This window comes from Apostichopus japonicus, chromosome 19 (assembly GCF_037975245.1).
Source record: "Apostichopus japonicus isolate 1M-3 chromosome 19, ASM3797524v1, whole genome shotgun sequence".
Classification (NCBI taxonomy): domain Eukaryota; kingdom Metazoa; phylum Echinodermata; class Holothuroidea; order Aspidochirotida; family Stichopodidae; genus Apostichopus; species Apostichopus japonicus.
The window spans coordinates 1,666,371-1,679,731 of NC_092579.1; the positions used below are offsets into that span (position 1 = coordinate 1,666,371).

Here is a 13,361-nt window from a genome sequence, read left to right on the forward strand (position 1 = left end):
TAACCTTGTTAAATGGATCGCTTGTACATCCATATTTTCTTGAATATATTTAGTTATATATTATATATATATCTTATTATATATAATATATATATATATATATCATATATAATATCTCAGTTTTCATCACCAACGTCACCAATAGCATGAAGCCTACGAATGTTGAATTTGCAAAGATATCAAAAACTTTCGTTCTCCATAGAATGACGGTATAAATATATAATAATTGAGAGTGCAGTGACTGGTAATACTTAGAACCTATTGAAAGACGGTCAATACATTAAGCACAGAAGATAGAACCACCAGTCTGTGTATTTAAATCGATGATGTGTTTGCTCTTTACTGTCGCACATTATTCAGCATGACAAATAATAACGGTCGAGAGGAAACAGGAAACCACCGTGAAATATCAAGGATTGTTTGAAAGGAGTTAAAGGATTTAAAGGGGAAAATACCGTAAGTATAATGTATTCCACACCATATCCTGTCAAAACACCTTCGATCTTCATCATACTGTATACGGAGATAAGCATGTTTTGAACACCTGCACGTTAGTAAAGCAATGATTTGACGTCGGGGGCCATTTTGAAAAGCATTTACACAGTTTGACTTCTTTACCTTTATATATATATATATATATATATATATATATATATATATATATATATATATATATATATATATATATATATATATATAAATATATATAAATATATATATATTTATATATATATATATATATTTGATGTTGCAGTGAGTTGTAAAATCCAGAACAGCGAAAAAGTTCCAACCCCACACCGCGATCCGAACCGGGCTCCCGCTTTATATGCGGACCCACTTACCACTAGGCTATGAACGCTGATTGTATGTACAGAGGCTCGAAACCGGCAAGGAAAGTCGTAATTTCACTGTAGGCGGTTGCCACCAGTATCGAACAATTATAGTTCTGTTTTGGTGACATATTTTGCCTTACTCTAGAGATCAAACATGATGTCATTTGTGATTCCTAAAGCCGGATCTCGAAAGAGATACTTTGAACAGACTTTATGTTAAATGAAATTGAAATATACGACAAAATTGTAGCGAGTTGGAAAATCCAGAACAGCGAAAAAAAATCCAGCCTCCACCAGGATTCGTATCCGAACCTCTTCCGCTTTATATGCGGACACCCTAACCACTAGGCTATGGACGCCTGTGTCCCCTACATTATTAACCCCTTTGCAAAATACAAAGTAGCATATGTAAATCACATTATCATAATCACAAGAGAGGGAAGGGGGTCAGAGACCATATTCAACATTGGGAATTTTGACCACAGTGCTTGGGTAATAATATATGGGGGCATTTTTAGCTCTATATCAAACAGGAATTTGCTGTATTCCAAGACGATCAGCTGGTTTCGATTGAATTGTTTACCTGCATATAAGTTACATTATTATTAATATAGCAGTTGATTGTGATTGAATAAGTTGATTGTGATATAAGTAACATTGTTTATGACTGATTGGTTTGGTCACCATTTGTCTTGTTGGTAATATATTCTTGGTGATATCTTGGTGATATCAACAAAGGCTAAAAACATATAGGTACTCCGTCTTTACACAGGGATCTTTACAAAGTCAAGAACCACTTGGATATATATATATATATATAGCCCAATTTCAAAAGCCATCCATGTGTTGCGTACCAGGCCCTGATATTTTCCTGGCCTAGCATTGGAAACTTATAGTTGGAAAGATTAATATGTATTATAAAACTGTGACTCTACCACCCCTATAAAAAAAATTATAATAATAACAACAAAAATATCAGGCTTTTTATTAGTTTTATTTTAACTAAAATAAAGTAGTCAAAGGGATGACCTCACATGTGAACAGGAATTTCTCTAACATCATCAAACTCTTGCCCTGTTAGTAAGAGATTTCATGCCTGGTTTACTGCCAAATTCTAAATAATTTATAGGCCACATTTTACATTGAAATATAACAATTTCATTTTTTTTTCTGTATCACAATTTGCTTTTTCAAATTAAACCCAAGTTGTAAATTCTGTTGGGAATGTTTACGTACTCGTATGTACAGATGTACCTAAAACATTATATCACACGATTAAAGAGGCAATGTCTGTAAGAGCAAATATATAAATTACCATGAAAGTGAAAAATAAAGGAGTTTGTGAATCAGAAATTTGACTTTGGTCTATTCTTTGATTTTGATTTGCATTTTTGTTATCGCTGTATAAATTAAAAATCAACTGTAGCAAAAAGTGACCAACGTTAGAGAATAGTATAGTGCTAGAAATTGAGGAAACATAGCACGTAAGAAATATTAGCACTTTTTGCTAAACTGTGTTTAGCACAGGTTACTCCTAAACTTTTCTGTAAAATTTGTCATAAATATTGGTTAAATATTACATTGCCCATAGTTTAGCAACTTAGGTTTTGCCCAATTCTGAAGACAAATGTTACCCTAAAGTTTAGGAAAACCTGTGCCAAACACAGTTAGCAATATGTGCTAATAAAATATCCGTCTTTGGTTGCCCAATTTCTAGTAATAATATTCTCCAATGGTGGGCACTTTTTGCTACATCGTTCTTACCGTGTATTGGAAGGGACGATATCATTTTGAATCATCGATATAATATAATCGTAGATTGCTCTTGCATGAAACCCCGCCTTACTATGACCAGGTCGGGTATCAAACCCGAAATCTCCCGATTATTAAGCCTCATTGCTTAACATACCACCGTCTGTATCCACTAGGCCACAGCACGGGTATAATAAATAAATTGAACTGAACCAATAAAAAACAAAACAAAGGGGAACAGGAAACGAATAATGAAGCTTAATCTAACACCGAGTAAGAAAAAAAGAAGAGTAATCCACGTTGGAAATGGGATGTGTGATCTGGTAAATTTTTGTATAATTGGATGGAAAATATCGCTATTTTTTGACGTTGGAAATATATTTGATGCTGTATGAATTTCAAGTTTAAAGGAAGCTGAAGAAACGAACAATGATTGATCAAACGCCCCATCCGTTTCGTCGCCCACATAACATATTAATAATTAAGCTTGAATGCTTTAGTACTTTCTAAGTAGAAAATACAAATATGTAACATGTGTGTAGCGACTTACCTTTCTGCAGTAAGAATCCCAGCAAGTCACCATACTTCATATATTCTGTTATAAGGTAGAACGGTTCATTCATTGAGCAGCAGGCAAGAAGACAGAGGATGTTCACATGGTCGCCCAGCTCTGCGATGAGTTTCATTTCGTTTATCAGGTCTTCTTTTACATCAAAAAATGCTCCAACTGTAAAATCGAATAAATGATTGCAAGTGGTTTGGACCAACAATGGAATGGCGACAAAACTATGTCATAGCAGCTCTACATTCCAAATTTGCACGGAATTAGGCTTATATGTATAAAGCATCGATATTTGGTGTCGTGCAAGTCTTTTCTAATAACAGATAGTTTCGCTTTTGCTCTTATCAAAGACGATTATGAACGCTCAAATTAAGTAGGTTATGTATACGTAATCATCCTAAACTATCCCCAGTCCATAGCACTTCGTTTGAAACAAGTTTTTACAAAGTTTTTATTTGTCATAACTATGTTATTAATTCCATCATGTATCTTGAAAGTTATTGTAACACTCGAGTTAGGTGGTATAGCAGGGGCGGATGCAGGGTTTGTGACAGGGGGGGGGGGTCTGACTGGTCCAGCCGCGCCTGAACGTAAGACTATCTGAGCGGAGCGTCGCCATCGGTTGGCGCGGAGCGTACCAGAAAATTTTTGGCTTTACAAACCATCCAGATGGCCGGAAACGGCACTTCCCGAGTATTCTAAGCTGCATGTACCTAGCCTGAAAATATGGATCTCATGTCTGCAATTTCTCAATTGATGAGAAAAAACAATCTGAAATATGGTAATACATATCAGATGAGTTGAGATGATACAAAAATCATAATGCCTTTAGCCCCCAATCCCCCTCCCGTTCCGTCACCACTGTTTGATGCAGGGCCGGATCCAGGATTCTGGAAGGGTGAGGGGTTTGGCCTCCAGTGATCCTAGGGTCTAAGGGGAGTGGGTTTCCTTCTATCCATTGTGAAATTCTTGGATATTTAAGTACAACAGCGAACCCCCTTCAAGTTAGCCATGCAAAGCACCTCTCTCTCTTTTTTTCTCTTTTTTTTTCTCTTTTTTTTTTGGCCAAGAGCAGGGGGGGTCCGGACCCCCTGCACCCCCCTCTGGATCCGCGCCTGGTATAGGTCTTTACACGTTTACCGTATACAAGGGCTTGTATAATATAGCAATACCTTCATTGTTCACATTGTTGAAGGCTTACTTCTTCCATGTCATATATTTATACTGAAAAAGGACTTTTCTGCTACTTTTAAAGCAACTCAGGGGAAACACAGAACGCACTATTAGTACAAAATTGAACAGGATCTCTCTGTGGAAGTAACATCAACATCCCGTAGCATCCATCAATAGGATTCCATGAACTTATGAACGCTTTGCATTTCTCTTGATACATCATCCTGTTACATTATATTATCTTATATTATAAATGTACGTTTGATGATTAATAAATATCTACATCACCTTTAGTAGTTTTAATAGCAACTGTCACATCTTCAACTTTATTCTTCATGCCGGTGACCTTGCCCATATGCACCACACCGAATTCACCTTCCCCTAGCTTTTGCTCGATTATGACTTTATCGTGGCTAATTTCTTTGTCTGTTAATATGGGATCAACTTCTCGAGTCTTCTCTGTAAATAAAAAAACAAAACATAAATACATACACAGACCGTGAATAGCATATTTTTTTTTTATAAAATGGTGACTTCAGGCAAGAACTTAGGCACGATATTACCAAAACAAAATGATAGAATATCAGTTTTGGTAAGGCGTTTAAAGCTATTCCAGTTTTAAAGGTATTCAGCTTTAAGTATTATAATCTCTGGTATTATAAGTTGTCATATTGAGCTTTGTTCTGATCGAGAAATTGACATAATCCCCTGTTTATCCCAGTAAGTACACCTTTGGATAGATGCTGAAGTGTCATTTCTCAAATATTAAAAAGTGGTATAGAAAACTGGAGGGATTTCATTATTTTTATTAAACCTAATTTAGTGTCACAATTTAACATTTAAGTATGTAGCTCAACACATATTCACTAAGTTCGTATCTCATATCAATCAGCCGATTCACACAAAGATTACCAGTAAATCTTACAGTTTTGTACCACATTAAATACTGGATTGTGCTGACAAATCTGAAAAAAAAAATGTTAGCATGTGCTATTAGGATTACAGCCGATTGATAGCACGATCTATTTTTTACTTTGGTACAAAGCTGTAAGATTTACAATAGCAACTGTGTTATCTGTGTATATCCGGTGCATCAATTGCTACTGCTTCGTGCAACATATTGGCTAAAACCATTCTAAAAACTATTACTTTCTTTTAAAATATTTCCATAAAAATATTACCAATGGCTTTCTCCTGGTACATTTGTTCAAGATGGAGGTTCTCTAGAATATCTTTTCTTATGCGTCTTCGTCTCTTTGTCAATAGAAAGCATACAATAACAACAACAATCACAAAAACTGCGAAAAGACCGATGATTAGGATCATTGTTGTTGACGTAGATGAGACGGATTGAGGGGTAGGCTTTGGCCCAGGGGCAAAGCTTCTTGGTTGGATCCCCATGCTAGCCTCGTCTCCATTATCACGAACGATTGTGTCAGTCTCTTGTTCAGTCGTGAAGGGATGATCTGTGAAATCTAAATGAAAATATCAATCAGTTAATCCATCAGTAATCCATTCAATCAATCAATCAATGAAACAATCAATGCAATCAATCAACCAAATAATCAAACATTCAATCAAATCAACCTTACAACCGATAACCAATTAATGGATGGATAAACCAATCTATCAAATCAAATGGATCAATCAAGCAAGCAAATTAAGTGATGATTCTATAAAGCAATATTTAATGCAACCAAATAATCAGACATTCAATAAAATCAACCTAACGACCGATAACCAATTAATGGATTGATCAATCAATCTACGAATCAAATCAATTCGATCAATCAATCAATCAAGCAAAGTATTCGATGATTCTATAAACCAATAGTCAACTCAACCAAACAATCAATTTTGTGAGCATAACTTTGCACATTGAGAATAAAGAAAACAGTATATTAGTAGGTTAAAATGTAATTATACGAACTTATTTGTGTTCCTCTAATATATTTGAAATCATACCAACATAATTGTAATCGAATTTACCTTCTTCGGAAATTTCGGCCAAGAATAACTTTGTGGCAAGTCTTCCTGGTTCAGGATTATTTGCATAATCTGATGAAACGTAAGGAATGATCTGTCAAATTTCCAAGGAAAAATAATAAATATTAAAAATTCAAACGACTAGAGCTGAACAATGAAATACAAAAATAGTATGGGATGCTTGAGACGTGTAGTGTGGATTAATGGTAAATGTACCTTTCGACTGACATCTGAATAATAAAATATAGAAGTATTTGTTTTTTATCTAACCGTAAGTTTGTACTCAAGGCCTTCTTGAATTTCTGCGCTGATGGTTTCCCACGTATTAACTTGGTTCTGTTCAAAATAATTAATAATGTTAACATTATTAAAGTATAAACTATTTTCACTGGGCATTGTTGAACTTCTTTCTCAGAACGACTCATACAGTAAAAGCTAACACAGTAGTAGTGATGATCTTGATATCTCTCTTGGACACATCTGAGGCTCGTGTAGATATATAATACAATTATCATGCAGTCACATAGCAGTCCGTTAGTCCATCAGAACCCATATACTTCCATTGCATGTGTTGAAGATATGCGCCTTAAGCTAATTCTGTTTATTAATTTTGGATGGGTGTCACATTAACAGTACCATCATATTGATAGTATATCTGTAATACACATATTTTCGTATCTGCCATGTAATTTATTTATTATTATTTAAACCCTCTGATATAGGTAACTTCGGACTTACACTATCATATATTTGGATGGTATGAGACAGGATCAGGTCTCCATCAGTCGTGTGAAGCTGTGTTCGGTATTCCTCTAATGTTCTCATATTGTTTACTTGTACCGGAGGAGACCAGATAAACGTCATGCTAACGTTACCGTGTGACGTATATGTAACATGATCAAGGGATACATCAGTGGGCTTACCACATCGGTAAACGTCTGATAAATTAAAAGGAAATTATAGGAAATTATATAATTTAGATATGGCAAAACGATTGGTCAAAATACCATCACGTCTCAATATTGTAATTTCTCCAAAGTTGTGAAGAATGTTTGTACTTTCGAGTTATGTTTCAACTGAGGGAAAATGACTTTACAGAGGTACATTCGAAGTACGTGTGTTTACTTGAAAGTGTATTCACTGAAATTTAAAGTACAGCCACAGATTTTAAGCATTATGGCAAGTTTCTTACATATCGATTCCGTGATAACAATAGCTAAGAAATATTTTACCGAACATAATCTCCTTGCAACATAATTGCGATGTCATTGACGCAGATTGACAAAACCTTAAACTCCCTTCTTCAAAAATGGGAATGTACCATATTTTGAATGCAACATGGCAATTTGTATCAGATGCAGTAAACAGTAAATACAGAGCATGGGAATAATATATGTGAGATGGAAGAAGAAGAACAAGAAATAAGTGGACACTTTTATCGTCTGGTCCCTTTGTAACATAGAAATTGCAATGTAAAACACCCACCTCACCCCCCCCCCTCCCAAAGATAACCGAAAAAAATCTATATCTTATTGTGGGACAATATTTACAAATATAAGAAAAAACCAGGAAGTATAACTTAGATGGATTGCTCTGCAGTAGGTATTGTTTTGGTTTTGCTTAATTGTATCGAGTGTTGCAAAAATTGACATGAATAAGAGAATTCCAAAAGGATACACCTGTGCTACGAATTTGAGAATGATTGGGACTAGTTCTAGAGTAAGGATGGTGTAAAATTTTCATCGAACGAGTGTAATAGAAGTGATAGCTTGAATTGCAAGTATAAAAGTTATTAAAAGCTGGCTTGCTCGCGTTACGGATTTCAATTGGTAGGATGTGAATTTGACAAGAATTGCTCTATTTGCCCAGGGTCTTTGTCGTTCCTACTCGGTGAGATCTGTCTATGTCTGGGTCGGTAATGGTTACATATAGCTTTTCTGCTGCAAGTTTCTTTACAATTTGATTTGTGTCTTCACCTTTAACTTGGTTGATTCCGGTAATTCGTACGCTGTTTCTTCGGGAGTATTGTTCAGTACTTTTAAGTACAGCATTTTGTGATAGTGGGGCTTTTTCTAAGTTGTTGAATTGAATTTTTCTGCCAGTTTCTTGTAGTCGCTTGTTTTATGGTCTAGTTTATTTTCGACTGCAAATAGTCTTCATTCATGCTCATCTATTTGCTCTAAGAGGCTGCTAAATTTGCGTTCAATAGCTTTGGTCACACACAGTTGTGCCTTTAACTCTCGAAGAGATCAGCTGTAACCATAGACGCGACTTCGGCCATTGACTGCTTGCTTTGTATTGTAGCTATCGCATGTCCTTTGCTATTGTTTCCTTTGTTGTCTCCAGTCATTGTTAAGCAAAATAATTCATGAGATCCAAGTATTTGAGAAAGGGTTACATTTTATCTTGGAGGTAAGCAAAGCTTAAGCTTCTTGCTGTGTGTAGATCCCCTTGGAAGGATATTTGTGTCACATGAGTGCCTCACTGGTTACAGCAGAATCACTGCCTTTATTGCAATACGTGTTAATGATAGGATGAATAATTGGTCTTGAAGTCGGTCTGTAGTGATTGCTCACATGGTTTTTAGAAATTACCCCATGAGCGTTATGTTGAACATTGCAAAGATAAGAGAAGTTGCAAACTGAAGAGATAATTTATAACAACTCCCATTAGGGTATCATATATATGCGCAATGATGGGTCTAAGGAGGGTATAGGGGGAATTTGTGTACTATCGCTGGGTGTCAGGTTCCAAGAAATCGCATCTAAAGGTATTGAAATTTAAAATTATTTCCGGATGATCCCCACTCGACGTCAAGTTTATTCCTTCGGTGCTTCGGTTGGGAAATATTCTTTATTCCTTTCATCTAATTTGCAGAATTTCCGCCACCAACCCCCCCCCCCCCTCTTCCAAATTTGAGAAAGTTCCTACACCTTTTCGTAGATATCATGGCAACCGAACTCAAACAGGCATTCAAATTATCATCTGGGAGTATCAATAAGTAAACCGTTTTGTTTCACTAACATATCGTATTAGTTTTCAGCAGGAATTTAGTGCAACGATGAGGTATACAATACCCTTTAAAATCCTCTGACAGCTTTTTGACAGTTCAGTGTGGCTATGAACTTGTTTTCAACATTTGAAGTTGTGACAGTAACAAGCTGGGTTACAGAAAGAAAATAAATATTGAATGTAGAAGAAAAATAATCGCAGACAAAGCAAAACACACAAACAGTTATTACTCAAAGCAGAAAATTCTCTTTTTAGTGTCTATAACAATTTATGTCACGATTTACAATTTGTTAGTACATTAGTATACTGTTTAAAAATAATAGTAATTATTACTTCAAAATGTTAAAAAAAAAGAGAGATAGAACATTAAAGTACTTGTATAACATGAAAAATGTGCAATTCATTCTCCACAATGCCTATTTGCTAGGCCTACTATGTGGCTAAACAAAACTTTGTTTGTCTTTCAAAACATGACCGCATGCTATAGACCATCTGAGCCCTAACTCTGTAGATATATGAGTCTCGGAGGCAATTTGGAGAGTGTTGGTGTTGTAAACTGCCATTTTTAGACTACCCAATTTGCATGAAAACTAAGTCATGGAATATCAATAATGAATGTATTATCAATACATTGTTGGGCTTCGAAGCAATAAATTAAAAGCGTTCTATTGACGACGTTAATACCAAACTATGGTCTTTGGCAATGTAAAATGCAATTATAGGGCAACAGGCACACATGTAGCAGCAATGTTAGTCAGTCGTGTACCAGGCATGTCCCTTATTGAAGATATTAATTAGAGACGCGACAGAGGAAAGGGGAAGTGTGTTAGAATGGAATGCACTGTACCCCATAAGAAAGTGTCTTTTAACTTTTTTAAGTATACGAAAACATCAGATCACTTTCAAATTACATTCTAAGCTGTTTTAGTGCTCACGAGACACATTGATTTCCTCCTTTCTGCGAAAGTTTACGAAAGCTATATTCACCCATCCTTCCGTGCTTATGATTGTTTCACTCTAGCAACTTTAGATTAGAATATCTAACATCATATAACGCAACCTATGAATTAACTTTAAATCTGGTGGACTTTGTTTTGTTTTTTTCTTTTTAAATTTGTTTTAATCATAAATATGTCCCTGAGTGGAACAAGTTAACATCACAAAATATACAGTATTAAGGGATAGTAGAATAAACCTTTAAATTGATAACAATTTATAAATAGATATATCTTAGTTATTTGCAAATATTTATTGAAGCTTAGTTGGAGTGAAACTAAAACTTAATTTCGCCAAGGGAAGTTTTACTTTAAATGTTTAAGTTACCTTTCAACAATTGATACACCGCGCATGCATCCGGCGTAATAATCAAATCTGCTGATTTATGTTCACATAATCACTGCTTCCTTTTCAATATACATATCTACATATACAGTTTCACATATCATACAGATACAGTTATACATATCATAAAGACACATTCACATGGCTAGGTATACTTTTAAATATTCCGTGAACTACATGTAGTTACAAATTCGTAGGAATGTTCACTGAAATTTATTATTGTTTAGCGATAGTAATTGAAATTTATTTTAAAAAAATCACTTTAACTGATATCCGTCGTTGAGTCAAATGTTGCCAGGTGCATTCGAAAAACCATTACCCACTACATGATACAAATCATCAAATGCTACATTTCATTCTCTATATCAAGATTGCTCTTAGTTGATCTAGCCAAAAAATAACAATATTTATACATAAAACTTCTAACGCCATGCCAAGGGAAAATAAACTACGCTAGCTCTCTCTTAAGCTTTGGCTTTCGACAGAGCTTTTTTTTATAACAATTTGTAAACGACAGTGGCACAGTTCAAAGCCAAAGGAAAATAGTTGTTTCTCTTTTTATAAGTCTAAATTGCTTTGCAGCTGATAATAAGCAAATGTCAGTGGTTTAAAGCCAAATACATGACATATATTACTATAATGACTTCCCCCTTCGAGTAAAAGTATCCCTATCATGTGTACTGTATAATTATCATAAGGAATAACGAATCACGTTTAATACATTTACGAGATATTTCTTTTAAATATGAGTGTCACCGCAATAGAAAAGGATATAATCAAATGTTAAACGGAGAGCTTAATGTGACAATTATATCCAACTCCAAGCATTGCGTGATCGATTCTTATGGGTGTTTGATCTCAACACAGCCGTTAACGGCCCAGGAACCTGGTCGTTGTTGATATGATGTTCGTTGCCAGTATTTGTGTCTGTACTCAAAGGTGGGCTTGACGTACTGGCTTCGTTTCCCTTGACTGTCTCAGTCCTTCGAGAGTACGTTTGTTGCGAGAGATCTTCTTTGAACTTCTGCACTGTGACCAATTCAACACTCGTGGTTTGACTTGGGTCACACTCAACATGTCTTCCATATACTTCATCTTGGCGAGCATAGCGACGAAATTTTTTCTTTGTAGAGTACCACTGATATAAAGTAGCAAAGAGGGTGGCTACAAGGATTGCCATAATTATCCCCGAAATACCCAAGATATACCACACCAACGAATCGTCGTGAACTGGCATCTGATCTGTTGGTATGGTGGAAACATCTCTTGTCATGTATGTGGTGGTCACAGTGTCTAGGAAATACGTTGTCTGAACTGTACTAGTACCAATCGTTTCTGATGTACGTTCTTTTACACATTCAATATCAGGATCACATGTATAGTCGCATTGAGTTTGTTTCGGACTGGGGCCATGATATTCGTTGCTACAATCAAACGGATTACCTCCTACGTAAACTTTTGTTTTCTTAATGCAGTTTAAGAAAGAAATATTTTTCAACTTGTGACAGGTAATATCCAAAGCTTGTAAGCTGATATTGTCATTTGCTATATCTTGTAGGTTGTTTCTGCTCAGATTTAGAAATCGCAATAAAGTAGGTGTTTTCGCTTTAAATATTGATATATGATTATAACTCAAGTTTAAGGACTCCAACTTAATAAGATTGGAGAAAACCTCACTCGATATGTTAGAAATATTGTTATTAGAAAGATCCAGGTCGGTTAGTTTCATCATTCCAAGAAATGCGCCATCTTGTATTTCAGTAATTTCATTGAAGCTTAAGTTAAGGTATTGTAATTCTCGATTCTCTTCCACTAAATGATTTCTAAGATCTTTAATTTTGTTCAAGCTTAAATCTAAAAACCTTACGGCAATTTGAAGATTCAAATCAGGAAAGGAAGATATTTCATTTTGGCGTAAATAAAGACTCAGAAAATCTCCGCTTTCGATATGCTTCCAACAGTCTTCCTGTAACGATGCGTTCGAAAAGCTGGTCATATTCAGATTACTGCATAGGATAACACTCACATTACACTGACAAGAGATTACAAAATCCATATACGAAAGGTTTAGTGAAACGGCTAATAACATAGAATTAAGGTAGATGAAAGCATTCCGCAATTTTTCCATTTTGAATCCAATATGCCAGATATCCGTATAGTCATTAATGAGCTGATTCGAATAATACTTTCATGATAACATAATGGTTGCCTCTAATGTTATAACCTTTGCACTTCTTCTAGCACTTGTTATTGCAAAGACTGATTGTTATGACGAGGGAAATCTCCGCATTCGATATGTTTCCAACAGTCTTCAATTACCGTTGCATTCAAAAAGTCGGTCATATTCAGATTACTGCGTCAGATAACGATTACATTAAATTGATAAGAGATTAAAGCCACAGATCAAAGATTCAAACAAATGACGAGCTCATTCTGCAATTCCTTCAGCGAGTCGTGTCGTACTTAGGATATAACATACGTTTTTTATGATGTTATGATAACTGGCTATTACGTTGTTCATTGTTCCCTTGGCAAAGCTCGATTATTTGAAAGTATCGTTTAAAGAGCTGCTTTCATATTCGTTTTAATTTTGCAAGTGCTTGTCATAAAGGGTCTCTTGATGAACAATAGACCTATACATACTTTATTGTCTTCTGCAGGCTAATATATAGCTAATCGAGTGGTATGATTTGGTAAACATT

At 35.3% G+C, this 13,361-nt stretch overlaps 2 protein-coding genes across 2 annotated transcripts; both read right to left on the reverse strand.

The window, feature by feature from the left end:
• Positions 1-2,757: 2,757 nt before the first annotated feature.
• On the reverse strand, positions 2,758-7,250 carry LOC139959713 (uncharacterized). The gene is made up of 7 exons (XM_071957529.1): positions 7,045-7,250; positions 6,577-6,642; positions 6,310-6,400; positions 5,502-5,795; positions 4,609-4,779; positions 3,136-3,312; positions 2,758-2,792 (listed from the first exon to the last, which is right to left on the reverse strand). The coding sequence occupies exons 1-7, from the start codon at positions 7,168-7,170 to the stop codon at positions 2,758-2,760; spliced, it is 960 nt and encodes a 319-aa protein (XP_071813630.1). The 5' UTR covers positions 7,171-7,250.
• Positions 7,251-9,569: 2,319 nt separating this feature from the next.
• LOC139960548 (uncharacterized) lies at positions 9,570-13,133 on the reverse strand. Its single transcript, XM_071958994.1, has one exon. It carries the CDS (start codon positions 12,785-12,787, stop codon positions 11,468-11,470), a length of 1,320 nt encoding a protein of 439 aa, XP_071815095.1. The 5' UTR covers positions 12,788-13,133; the 3' UTR covers positions 9,570-11,467.
• Positions 13,134-13,361: the final 228 nt, after the last annotated feature.

Excerpts from the sequence above, each read along its gene's own strand:
- LOC139959713 (XM_071957529.1), bottom strand. The coding sequence starts at position 7,170 with ATGACGTTTATCTGGTCTCCTCCGGTACAAGTAAACAATATGAGAACA. Across the intron at positions 4,780-5,501 it reads GTACCAGGAGAAAGCCATTG|AGAAGACTCGAGAAGTTGAT; the intron begins GTAATATTTTTA and ends TTTTATTTACAG. Across the intron at positions 2,793-3,135 it reads GGGATTCTTACTGCAGAAAG|TTCAATTTATTTATTATACC; the intron begins GTAAGTCGCTAC and ends TTATTGGTTCAG.
- LOC139960548 (XM_071958994.1), bottom strand. The coding sequence starts at position 12,787 with ATGGAAAAATTGCGGAATGCTTTCATCTACCTTAATTCTATGTTATTA.